The sequence below is a fragment of the Elgaria multicarinata genome, chromosome 16, assembly GCF_023053635.1.
Source record: "Elgaria multicarinata webbii isolate HBS135686 ecotype San Diego chromosome 16, rElgMul1.1.pri, whole genome shotgun sequence".
Taxonomy (NCBI): domain Eukaryota; kingdom Metazoa; phylum Chordata; class Lepidosauria; order Squamata; family Anguidae; genus Elgaria; species Elgaria multicarinata.
The window spans coordinates 11418953-11431317 of NC_086186.1; the positions used below are offsets into that span (position 1 = coordinate 11418953).

General features: G+C 48.3%; 1 protein-coding gene and 1 long non-coding RNA gene across 2 annotated transcripts; both read right to left on the minus strand.

Moving 5' to 3' along the window:
- Positions 1-1127: 1127 nt before the first annotated feature.
- LOC134409742 (unconventional myosin-Ie-like) lies at positions 1128-3536 on the minus strand. The gene is made up of 3 exons (XM_063142640.1): positions 3389-3536; positions 2164-2333; positions 1128-1243 (listed from the first exon to the last, which is right to left on the minus strand). Exons 1-3 carry the CDS (start codon positions 3490-3492, stop codon positions 1128-1130), a joined length of 390 nt encoding a protein of 129 aa, XP_062998710.1. The 5' UTR covers positions 3493-3536.
- Positions 3537-5057: 1521 nt separating this feature from the next.
- On the minus strand, positions 5058-7695 carry LOC134409731 (uncharacterized). The gene is made up of 3 exons (XR_010026212.1): positions 7588-7695; positions 5241-5398; positions 5058-5142 (listed from the first exon to the last, which is right to left on the minus strand). It is a non-coding gene; the product is annotated as an uncharacterized LOC134409731 (long non-coding RNA).
- Positions 7696-12365: the final 4670 nt, after the last annotated feature.

Below are 12365 nucleotides of genomic sequence, written 5' to 3' on the forward strand. Positions count from 1 at the left end.
TGTGTTAATCAAAAGGTGGTCTCCCATGTTCTATTTTTGCTGCTTGTTGTTAAACTGAATAAATACCAGTACTTATACCTCAGGTGTGTGGGTGAGGTTGCTACTCAGACATCTCTAAATTGGTGTCCCAGGTTTCCTGGGTGGGGGCTTGAGCCTGAGCTAACCTTAAGGGAAAAGCAAACAACCCCTAGACATAGAACCCGGCCCTGGGTACCGACCCAAGGGTTACATTTGTGGGGGCTCGTCCGGGATGATCTTTAATTGGTGAGGTAGGTCTGAGTAGTTCCTCCCTCACTCCACGCTGGTAAATTAGACACTTACCCAGTATATAGTGTTTAACCAGTAGTTTAAAAGTACGGCTGTGCAGTTTCTAGAAGACTGGTGTAAGGGCCTGAATATTGATCCCTTAAAAGCAATATTGGTCACCCAAATAGCTGAGGGTTGTGATGAAGATGTTATTAAAGAAAAAGTGTGTGACGTTGAAGCTCTGAGTCAGTGCCAGGTGCGAGGGCTCTTCTATAGGCGAGAAGACAAGGCTTATGCTGCCTTAGTTGAAGTGCAAGTGGCAGTGGGAACATTAGAGATTCCCCACACGATATCTACTAGCTATGGAGAATGGAAGCTTGTAATCTACAGGACTTCCCCCCCCCCAACCAAGATGTGGAATTTCTCAAGAAACTTAAGGATTTCCTAGAACGTGAGGGGAAGAGCATTCCTGATGTGGAAGGACTGTTACAGCCGCCTACGCTAGCAACTGCCACAGAAGCCACTGCCTCCACCATTGCTGTGAAAGAAGCCACGGGGAAGATGTTGGGGAAAGTTTTGCAGCCTCATCCTGAAGCTACTCCCTACAGAAGGCTGAGGATCTTTTCTGGCCGAAACCCTCCAGGGCCTGGGGAGGAAGAATATGGAGCCTGGATCCAGCACGTTAAAGTAATGATGCAAGATTGGCAGGTACCAGAGGCTGAGAGGAGAAGGCGTTTAACGGAGAGCTTGAGAGGGCCTGCTTTGGATGTTGTACACAGCTTGATGACAACTGACCCACGGGTTGATGTACAGGCATGTTTAGATGCCCTGGAGTATACATTTGGGAGTATGGAGAGTGCTAAGGACCTTTTGTGTAGATTTCACACCACTATGCAGAAGGAAGGGGAAAAGCTGTCTGTATATGTGCAGCGATTAGAGAAAATACTACAACAACTAGTCCGAAAGGGTGGACTGCCTGTCCACCAGCCTGAGGGATCTGGAAAGGAAGACAGAAGGACATTAAGCCCGTGGATGGCGCAACACACCCACTTTCCGAACTTCTCACTGTGGAAACTCCAAGGCAAGAAACTTAATTCAGTTTAGAAAACAAGCAGCGATTCTTATAAGCGACGGTTAGAGCAGAGAGCGGGCATTTGCCCTATTGGAACAGCACTGGAATAGAATCCAAGTAATCGTAGTCTGTTTGTTCAACTTCAATGCAGTATGAGTTGTGTTACTGCCACTGTGAGATCTTACTTCATTGGTACCTGATGTCCCATTATTTTGCAAAAGCGGTAATGATAATTGCCCAATGCAGCTCTCATGCAAGCGGAATGGAATTTGTAACAAAAATGGCAAAACTCCCAAGCCTCCAGTGAAAATGAACGGTACAAACGATCTAGCGTGTAGTTGAAAACTTACCAAATTTATCAAATGGCAAAATTGTAAAAGACCGTGACTGCATTTGGACATCACGTTAAGCAAGGACTCTTAGTTTAATAAACAATGATTTGAAAGAGCAGGGTGCTGGTGCATGTAGTCCGTTCATTTGGGCAGGTAAATAAACCAGCCCTCTGAGAGTGGGTGGATTCCCAGGAGAAGGTCTTTTCCGTCACATCTTTAGACTGTGGAATGCCCACCCGAAAGAGGCCCACCTGCTCCTGTCATTGATGGCTTTCTGCCATGCTCTTAAGACCCAGACTTTGTAAAGGCTTTTGGTGGGCCCTGGTAGGATAATGATTTGTGTCTCATGACTGATTTTTTCCTCCTGAGTCTGTTGCTGATACTCCTTCTATTGCGCTTTGATTTGCTGCAATGTTTTACTGATTTTGTTAGCCACACTGAGGTCTTTTAAAAGACAGAAAGGCAAGATATAATAAATAGATTTATTGACACTGACCAGGGAGACCACCTTACCTTCTTTGACGATATCAATAAGGTCATTGGCATTAAAGCTGAGTTCGTCTGTGTCCTGAGCATCGTAGGCGTACAGCGCTCTGCACTGAGGTACCTGAGGCTTTGGCTTTGGCTGAGGCTTGGGCCTGCCCCCAGCAGGCGGGGGTCGGCTCGTAGTCTGCCTGCGAGCGCTACAGAGACACAGGAAAGTGATTAGGCTCTGCGGCCATCCTTCGTTCTCCTCCACGCCTGGGCTGTTAGAGCAACAAAACCTCCTAAAACTTTGCATGATATTTATTAGAGAAAACAACGATCAATTATATGTATGAGATCTCTCCTATACCACATACACACCACATATTACAAGATTACCGAAGAAAAAGCAGCTGCTTTGAACTAAGCTAAGCATCTGAGCCACAGAGCTCCGATTTCATCTCAGCAAGTCTTTGGACGCCACTGTCTCTCAGTTTCCCCACCTGCAATATGAGTTGATGCTAAAGGAAACCTATTTCACAGTGTTGTAAAGATAACTGAAATGTGTGTAAAGTCCATCTAGTATCCCAAAATGCATTCCAACATTTTTCTGTTTCTGTTATTGCCATTATAATTAGGATGCTGTCAAATGTGGCTGCTGCTTCCCGCAAAGTTGGGTTTTAATTCAATGGTCAGGGATGATGGGTGTTGCAATCAAAACTTTCTGGAAGGACCCAGGTTGAGGAAGGCTGGTGCAACAACAGTTAGCCTTCTGTCCAAAAGTGTGCAAGTGAAAAGTCACCCTGAACACCACTAGATGGCACTGCAGGCCATCTTGCAAAGCGAAGCCCCCCCACGGCCTAAAGGTGCAGTCCCAGGAGAACAGCCTCTTAGATTTGTACAGATGTAATCCTATGCATGTTCAGACAGAAAAAAAGTCCTACGATTCCCAACATGCTTGTTGCTGAGGCATGCTGGGAGTTGTAGGACTTTCCCCCCTGTCTAAACATGCATAAGATTGCACCCTAAATACAATGAAAGCCACGATCAGAACGTATGCTTGATTTCAAATAGCCCCTGCTTACAGAACAACCAGCCCTCTGCTGCAGTTCACTCGTGTGTCGCTCTGAGCCTTGCAGGTTCCAGATGGAAACGAGAGAGACTCAGAGCACGGCCCTCCACCAGTTGAGAACCAGCTACCTGCCTCCAGACAAACTGGTTAACCACTTCCAGATACAGGACGCTTCTGAAGCGGGCATCACGCGGGGCTTACCCAGCTGCACCCTGGTCCGGCACTTTGAGGAAGTCCAGGCTGTCTGGCCGCTGGGAAATTCTGTCCGATCCGCTGGAGACCTGTGGCAACGGTGGGCACGCCATGGTTGTGTACAGGCTTTTCTGACTGGCTCGTTGGCTCTCTAGGCCTTGAGGCTGCTGTGCGTGGTGCGGGATTTTTATCACCCCATTCTGATGAAGACCTAGAAGTAATTGGAGGTGTGAGCCCAAGAGGCACCACGCCCTCCACCTGGGCTGAAGGGAAGAGGTGCCTTCTTTCATACTTTCATACTCCCCCGGTCTTCATTTCCCAGCTTGCTGCTTGAATAGTTTTCCTCTCTTCCTAAGATAAGAGCAGCCCGGCTGATCAGACCAAGATGGGTCTATTTAGTCAAGCATCCTGCTTCCCGGAGTAGCTTCTTCCCACATTAAGGGTCAGCCAGTGTCACCCACCACCCCAGTTGCTCTCTGTGTGGGTGTCAGGGACTCTCCAGTTGTGCTACAGTAGCTCAGCTCCTGTAACCCAGGGCGAGGGGGCACCCTTGACCACGGCAAAGGCATCCTCAGTGGCATTTGCATGAGGGCTACCACTTCCGTGACCTCTCCAGGGCTGCCACTTGGCCACAGCCATGACACGCGTGTCAAATTTTACTGCTTCGAGACACAGCGGCAGGACGATGCCCCCTTTGGGACCTCTTGATGAGTGGGACCACCTGCCCCACCAAACGTGTTCTTTCACCCAGAGGTGTGCCGCATGGAGACCACGAAGGAGGACAGGTTGTGTACCTGTAACTGGTTCTTCGAGTTGTCGTCGTGCATTCATACAATCCCCCCCCCCTTCCACCCTTCTCTTCTACAGGTGTTCACTTGCCTAATCACGTTTTTGGGCCGCTCCTGCGGCCATCTTTGGAAACTGAGCGAGACGGCAGGAGCTGCATCCCTTGACCAGGAGCGTGGAATCGGGTGGGCATTCCTGCCTGAAACCTCAAAGATGCTGAGGGCTCTGCACAGGCGCAACCCCGTATGTGTGAATGCCCTGATAATCACTCGAAGGACCAGTAACAGCTGAGCGATCTGTCCTATTTGGTTTAAAGTTAAACTCTCTCTACCTAGCTGTCCTGGTCACGGAAAAGCCGACTTGTTCCCAGGACAAGGGAGAGGTGCCAGCTGGAATGCTCACATATGGTCCCCCGGATTTCTTTCCACGTCTCTGGCCCTGCCTCATAGGGGACAGCAGCAGGGTCCCTAAATTACTCCTGCCCCAGGCCCCATCAACCCACCTGGTTGGCCCCTGTGGGAAACAGCATGCTAGCCTGAATAGGCCTTCGGTCTGATCTACAGGGCTCTTTGCATGTTCTTTTGCATAAACCAACACCCCAAGTTAAAAAGTTAATAGATAAACTTCATAGTTAAGATAAGCCTCAATAGATAAAGTTAATGGATCAACCTCATTCTCAGGGAGTCAGTTAAAACAATTAAGCCTGATAGTCCCAAGGGCTTGCCGAAAAGCAAAAAGAAATGTCTTCACGGGATGGCAAAAGACCATCAAAGGGAAATGCAAAAGTCTTTTTTCCATGATGGACACGAGATTTGGACCGCTAACTAGAGCACCGTTTGCCAAGAAATAAATTCTAAGAACCACCCATAAAAAGCCACCACTCAGCCACTGAGGCGGTGCAGCCCTCAGGGGATAGGTATGGCCCTGTGTCCGGTTGGAATAGCCTCTGCTCTGGGTCGCGTTCCTTCTGGTGGGGCCTGCAATGCAACGCAGAGAAATCATTCAAGCTGGGACCGGCTGCACAGGCTGTGCTGCTGTTCCTCCCCCTCGTGACCTCGGAGAGCTTCATACATACGGGAGTTCTTTGGGAGGCCAGGCCCAATGCTGACCTGCAGCACTTTATTACTTGGCTTGAGAATGGCCCCGTCTCCCTGGCCTTGGCTGAACTGCACCTGGCGCGATCCTCCGGCCTTCCAGGGCCCCCAGTTCTCCTTCTTCAACTTCACTTCAAGCCTGGCACACAGTGAGCAGAAAATGCAGTTAGTAAGATGCAAGGGATGTCGGTCTCCCTTGCACACCTTCGGGGACTTCCTAACATAGCAGAAAAGCTGGAATTCTCCCAATGGAGCAGTGTCCCCAGGCTGAGGACCGAAGACTTGCCTCTTAGGAGCGGAGTTGACATTTTGAAGAACCTCTGGCCCAGCTCGCACATCATGACTTCTATGGGTTGTTTAAACCATGGGTAGCTATTACTGTGTAGGAATGAGCGAGCCTACTGCCTCCTGCCAACCCCTGCTTCGTTTCCACTTTGCTAAACAACCCAGGAACGCTTGCCATAACATCCGCACCCAGAACTCGGGATTGTTAAGTGAGAATCAACCCAGAGTTTTAACCCAACAACAAACCATGGCTTAAAACTGGATTGTTTCTCCCTTAACAACCCAAAATGCCAGGTTTGGGCATCACAGTGAACAACCCAGTTCCTGGGTTGTTTCACATAGCAGAAGCGGGCGAGAGGCATCACGCTTGTTCACTCCTTTGCAGTCACGACTACTCATGGTTTAAGCAACCCCTGGGTAGTCATTATTATTATTATTATTATTATTATTATTATTATTATTATTATATATTTGTATCCTGCCTTTTGCCCAATACTGGACCTCAAGGCGGCCTTACAAAATTTAAAACATACATTTTAAACCTAGGAAAAGAAATGTCCACACACAAAAAAAAAACAATATAAAAAACATAAACGTTTAAAATACATGACAATTTTACAAATCCTTAACATAGATGGAGGGCCAGATTATTCTCCAAAGGCCTGCTGGAACAAACAAGTTTTAGCCTGCTTCTGAAAGCCCATCAAGGAAGGAGCCAGTCTAGCTTCCCCGGGAAGAGAGTTCCAGAGCACTGGAGCAGCCACCGAGAAGGCCCTCTCCCATGTTCCCACCAAGCGCGCCTGTGAAGATGGTGGGACTGAAAGAAGGGCTTCCCCAGAAGACCTCAAAGCACGGGCAGGCTCATAAGGGAGAATACGGTCTTTCAGATAACCTGCACCCAAGACATACAGTCATGCCGTGCAAACCAAATCTCTGTTTTTGTTGCATTTTCCCAGACGCTCAGGGTTGGAGAGTGAAATTTAGAAGAGACAGAGACAGCAGGCAAACTAAACCCTGCTGAAATGAACAGGCACCATGTAAGAACACAGCTGTCCCAAGCAGGGTTTCTGAAGCCCATCTACTGAGTGTTTAGGATCATAAGCCTGCCCAGGCACACATTACACGTTTCCTGCAGGAAACTGGGTGCAGACACAGCAAACGTGGCCGAGGCACCCAGAGCCGTACGTCAAGCTGAAAACAGCTTTGCATGGTCTCTCCCCTCCCACACGTGATCGTTAATGAAAGCTCCCTCCGTTGTGTTCTGTGGATTTAAGAATACCCAGGAAATGAAGCCAGCAAAATGCATTCATTTTTTTGAGACTCCCACACAAGCTGGGAAATGACTTGCCTTTCAGAACACACACACACACACACACACACACACACTGGGCCCAAGCAGGACTTCCCCCATCCAGAAACAGGCCTCTGGGTTGAAATCTGGCCCCAAGTTTTCTTTGATGCTTACAGACAAACAGAACCACGCCTGGCTCACTACAACGCTCCCCCCCTCGTCCCTTCCGCAGCCTGCTCAGCACTGTGAAGGATTTGTAGCAAAGGAGGGGCTGGAAGGCCATTCTAGGCCTGCTGTAAGGCACAGCCTGCTCACATCCTCTGCCCTGACAGAAGCTCAGCTAGCAACTGCCCGGCCTTCCCCAGCAAGGAAAACCCCTGCCTCTGGCGTCCGCTTTCCTTGTGATACACAAGATACAAAAAGTGAACACAGAGAGACCTGAGCCCCTACAGCCTCCCCCAACGTGGTGCCTGCCAGGTATTCTGGACTACAACTCCCATCAGCCACAGCCAGCATGACCAATGGTCGGAAACCTTGGAAGTTGTCGTCTAAAACATCTGGAGGCCACCAGGTGGGGGAAGGTGACTCCATGAAGCTGTGATGCGCCCAGGGACGACCCCTCAGTCAGTGTGAACATGGCTTCCTTAAGTCACCCCAGGGGTCACCCCTGTATGCGGCTGAGCCAGCCCTGTTGCAACCTTAAAAACCAGGAAGCGAGAAGGAGCCGGCGCCGTTTTAACCCCATCACTCACGTATTGCTAAATTTCAGAGGTAGCCTCCTTTGCGTTTTCTCCTCGTAGCGCTTCGACAAGAGGCTTAGGAACTCCGTCTTGAAGACTGATTCGAGGAGACTGTCATATTCTTGCTCATGTACGATGAAGAGGTCATCCTGCATCGTGCTGTGAAAAGAACATCGGGACGCAAGACATTCACTGGGCAGAAGTCTCAATAAAATTTCTGGGTATGTTTTGCGGTTGTTGGTTTCTTTTTTTAAAAAAACCAACGAAGTTCTATATTCTAGATTAAAGGAGTTTTATATAACATACAGGTAATGCCAATATAATATGGATTACAGCATTTTGCTTTACAAGTGGGATCTGCAACAAAACGTTGCAGCGCAAGGTGCTTTCGTTCAGGGTGCCTGCCAGCCAGCCAGCCATGCCCTCTTCCAGCGTACTCTAATCCATTGTCCCCTCCCCCCTCATTTTCCATTTTTCTACCTCTAGACCAGTGGTTCCCAAACTTTTTCAGGTCACCGCCCCCTTGGTTCCACAAACTCCTGCCCAGCGCCCCCTACCCCACCCTATAAAAATCATTATTCAGAATAGTGGTTTTCAACGACCCACCAGGGAAGATAATAACAATAAAATTCAAAACAGTAACAATTAATTGAATACTTTATTCAAAATCCAATTGGTGTGCCCTGCCATGCTGGCTGCAAACAGAGGCATTCGCTCTCTTTTCCCTCCGTCCCTCGGCAAGCCTGGGGATACGTGCTTCCCATTTAGAGGGGATTCTAGGAGTTGAAGGACTTTTTTCTGTCTAAACATGCATAAAATTGTGCCTTTATCATGTCACACTAGCATGAATACAGGAATCGAATAGGATTTCCTTCTTCAGTGGAACACACTTACTTAGGAGTAAGCACCATTTTGTTATAGGAAAGGATAATGTATTTTAATTAAAATTTTAAAATAATTATCTGCCACCTGGTACAGAGTTTTCCTATGGAAAACCTGGCTGGGACTGAAGTAGAGGGGCACTAATTTTACTGTACTTATTTCTTTAAATATGGTTAAATATTCCACAGTTACCTTGCTATTCTATTTCTACAATTCATTTTCTCCTGTCTTTTCTTCACCCTCTCTTCGTTTTCAGGATGAATCCTATGCACATTTACCTCAGAGTAAGTTCTATTGATCTCAGTGGGGCTTACTTCTGAGTAGACATACTTAGGATTGTGTTGCAGCTCTGTTTTTATGGTAACACAAGATATACACATACCATGTTTACCAAAAGAACGCTTGAAAAATGGGGGTTGGACACCCTGAAATAAGCAAGGGCAGATAGGAATTGTTTCAGCAAGCATTCTGGGAAAAGATGCTGCTGAATCTTCTTTAGCCAGGAAGGACCTGGGGAATTGCAATTCTCTCTCCCTCCCCCTTTTCTTTTCTCTCCCAATCCTGTTGTAGTCCAGATTCTTTTGGGGGTGGGAGCACACACACAGACACACAGCATCTCTCTCTCTCTCTCTCTCCAACCCCCTCCCTCCAAGCCCCCCCCTCTCTCTCCAACCCCCCTCCCCACATGCCTCACAATAGCTGCCGGGCTGATTATGACAGGAGAGCAGCAGCTCAGAAGGCAGATGGCCCCAATCTGCAACTCCTGACAGGGGAAGGGAGCCTGGTGATACCTTGCAGCAGCACAAGCAGTCCTGCTCCCCACCCAGCCTGCCGGCTGACTGCTGTTCTTGGCAGCTGCTCTGCCGCCAGCCGTCCTCCACATGCTCCTTCCTCTCCGCCACATGGCTGCTGCTCCCGCCTTGTGCAGCAACTATCGCGAGAGGTCTGCCGGGGCAGCTTGTAGGAGGGAGCAGCTCTGGCTGAGGGAGCGAGCGGGCGAAAGAGCAGGCGGCGGTGGCTCCAGCAGGAAGGAAGCCCTGGGCCCTCCTAGGCAGGAGAAGAGTGGGCAGAGCAGCTGAATTCACCGCTGTTTCCTGCTCTGCTGTCTCCTGTGGGCGCTTCCCCCACCCCCTACTTCTGGTGGGGCCGCTGTGGGCTTGAGATAGGAGGATAGAGCGGTTGCGTGAATGAGAAAGTCCTTCCTGAGCAGGAGCGGTATGGGGAGAGCAGCTGAATTTGCCGCTCTTTCCTGCTCGGTCCCTGGGTTTTAGGACCTTCTGGAGAGACCACCTCGAGCGCCCCCCTGCCGCCCCTTTGCCTGTTAGCGCCCCCTGCCAGCGCCCCCCTGCCGTCCCTTTGCCTCTTAACACCCCCCTATGCAATCCCACCGCCCCCAAGGGGGCAATACCGCCCACTTTGGGAACCACTGCTCTAGACAGACAGACAAGAGGCAGCCACCATCCCATGCCCACTGAGCATGCTCAGTCCTCATTGGACAGCTTCAGGTTACTTTCCTCCAATTAAGTTTTTTTCCTTTAACCCCCCCCCAACTTATGTACCTTGGTTTCCCCCCCAAAAAAATTTTTTTTGCTGATACCTCCCTCTTTCCTACAGTGGCTAAGCAGTGCAGGAGGCACACAAGCAGAACATGAACGTGGCGGCCTTCTCCTCTTGTTCATTTCCACGACTAAGGTATGCTGCTTGTTAACAAGGAGGCTCCATTGAGCTATTATGGCTATTATTAGTAAACAGCGAGAACGCCTGCCCACCATGAATTTAGGCAATCCATCCCTCCCCAACCTGGTATGTGCCAATGTATCAATGGCCATGCTGGCTGAGAATTATGGGAATGACACCCAGTTGGGGAAGTCTGACTGAATCCGATACAAAATCCATAAGAACAGCCTTGCTAGTTGGGATCAAAGCAGGCCCTAGGCAGGCCAGCATCCTGCTTCCCACGTGGGAATTTTCTCTGGGTGGTTGAATGAAAACCATAAAATATAATATAGAAATTTAAAACAGCAGTATAAAAATTTTAAAAAAATAAACTGGCAGCAATGCAACAATTTAAAATACAGTAACAGATTTAAACAACAGAAACTGAAAGAATGAAATGCCTGGGAAAAGGAGGTATTCTCCTGGTGTCCAAAAGAGTTCAATGTATGCACCAGGTAAGCCTCTCTGGGGAGCTCATTCCATAATCAAGTCAGGTGTATTCCAGGGAGAGGGTGCTGGTCAACTGCCATCATAATGCAACTGCCCAGATCATCCCTGCATTCCAGAATGACCAGGTCTTCAACAGCCCTACCAACAGATAAATCCCCCAGAGCCCTCTGGAACCCATTGCGCTCCATTAGCCTCCATGGGCAGGCCATTTCAATAGGTCCCTCGCCCTTGCGAAGGAAAAGGACTCGGCTCGGAAAACAGAAGTCAAGCCTGTGTATTCCTTCTGCACAGAGGGTTGCTGTTAGCAACCTGGTGGAAGCTGGTAAGAGGCACTCCCAGCTGCTTGGTATCAGAGGCAGAAAGGGCAGTTTTGATTGTGTCCTTAGTTAATATACAGTTCCCCAGAATGCCTCTTGGTTTTTATATGTAAAAATGCTGAGCCATAAAGATACCATTTGTGCGGCTTTAATGAGGTGCTTCACGATGAAAGGAAATGTAGACGGGTTGCAGTCTTGAAGGTGTTTCTGCAGCCCGGACAGATCCATCAGCTGCCTCAAACCTTGTAAGTCTAGGGTAGTTGCCAAGAAAAAGCACGTGGCACCAAGGTCTGGAGATACTGGATTATAGAGCTTGCTCTGAGCGTAGGGAACAGAAGTCACTGGATGTGGGCAAAAATTTGTTAGAGCTGGCACAACCCTATTAGGCACATGAGAAGCGAAGGAAAGCCATTAACATCTTTGAAATTTAATTGCTCATTAAACTAGAGTTGCTAGCGCTCTGGGTTTTCATAGCCGCCACACCAGATGTGCACTGTAGCGGATGGTAAGTCTGGTAACACGCTCCTTCGTTACTCCTTGGTCTTCGGTCTTTCTGCTGTTATTGTTCTGTTAGGCAATAAAACTATCAACTGCTAATTGGAAAAATGATGAGCAGCAGCAGATGAGTACTTATCATGGGAGCAAGAGGACGCTGGAAGGTCTGCATCCCAGACAGACCCCAAATAGCCTTTCGCCCGTGGCAGGTTCCCCTTTTGATGTCCTTGTAAGTAGAGGCCTGTCTGGCCACGCAGAATCCTCCAGATCCTCTTTCTGGGAAGGGCAAGCATCTAGACATCATGGGTATGGGTAAAGCTTGGAAATGTGTTCACAGTTCCTATGAAACACCTAAGAAAAGGGGTGTGTTTGTGCCCCTGTTCAGACAACACGCTAAACCATGATGCTTAAGCGTTTTGAGCTAAAGATTGTGGCTTAGCGCGTGTCAAGTAAACCATGACTTAGTGTGTCATGTGAACCATTACTAACCATGGTGGCTACATAACCATGGTTTAAACACTCTCACTAACCATGGTTTAGCATGTTGTCTGTGATGGGTTATGTGGTTTTACAACCTTATTAGTTATTGCACAGACTGGGCTTCTGGCCAATAACCTTTATAGCAGAGTATTACAGCGGTTTTTCAGCAGAGTCAGCAAAGACACAGATTAAGACTGAGATTTTGAATTGGTTTAAACAAACCTTTACTGGCATATAAAAATATAATTTAGTTATGGCAATCACAGATAACAAATACTTACAAACGGCCAGTCAATACAGCTCTGATACATCTCTGAGTGGTTCTGATCATTTCTGATACATGTACATGGAAATACATTTACTTTTATAGGCTAACTGTACATTGATGCAACTGCTTGCAACCCTTAATTGAAGACAATCAGTTTACCAATCATTCAATTACAGCATTCA

Excerpts from the sequence above, each read along its gene's own strand:
- LOC134409742 (XM_063142640.1), bottom strand. The coding sequence starts at position 3,492 with ATGGCGTGCCCACCGTTGCCACAGGTCTCCAGCGGATCGGACAGAATT. Across the intron at positions 2,334-3,388 it reads CCGGACCAGGGTGCAGCTGG|CGCTCGCAGGCAGACTACGA; the intron begins GTAAGCCCCGCG and ends GTGTCTCTGTAG. Across the intron at positions 1,244-2,163 it reads TATTGATATCGTCAAAGAAG|ATCCCTCAGGCTGGTGGACA; the intron begins GTAAGGTGGTCT and ends CTTCCTTTCCAG.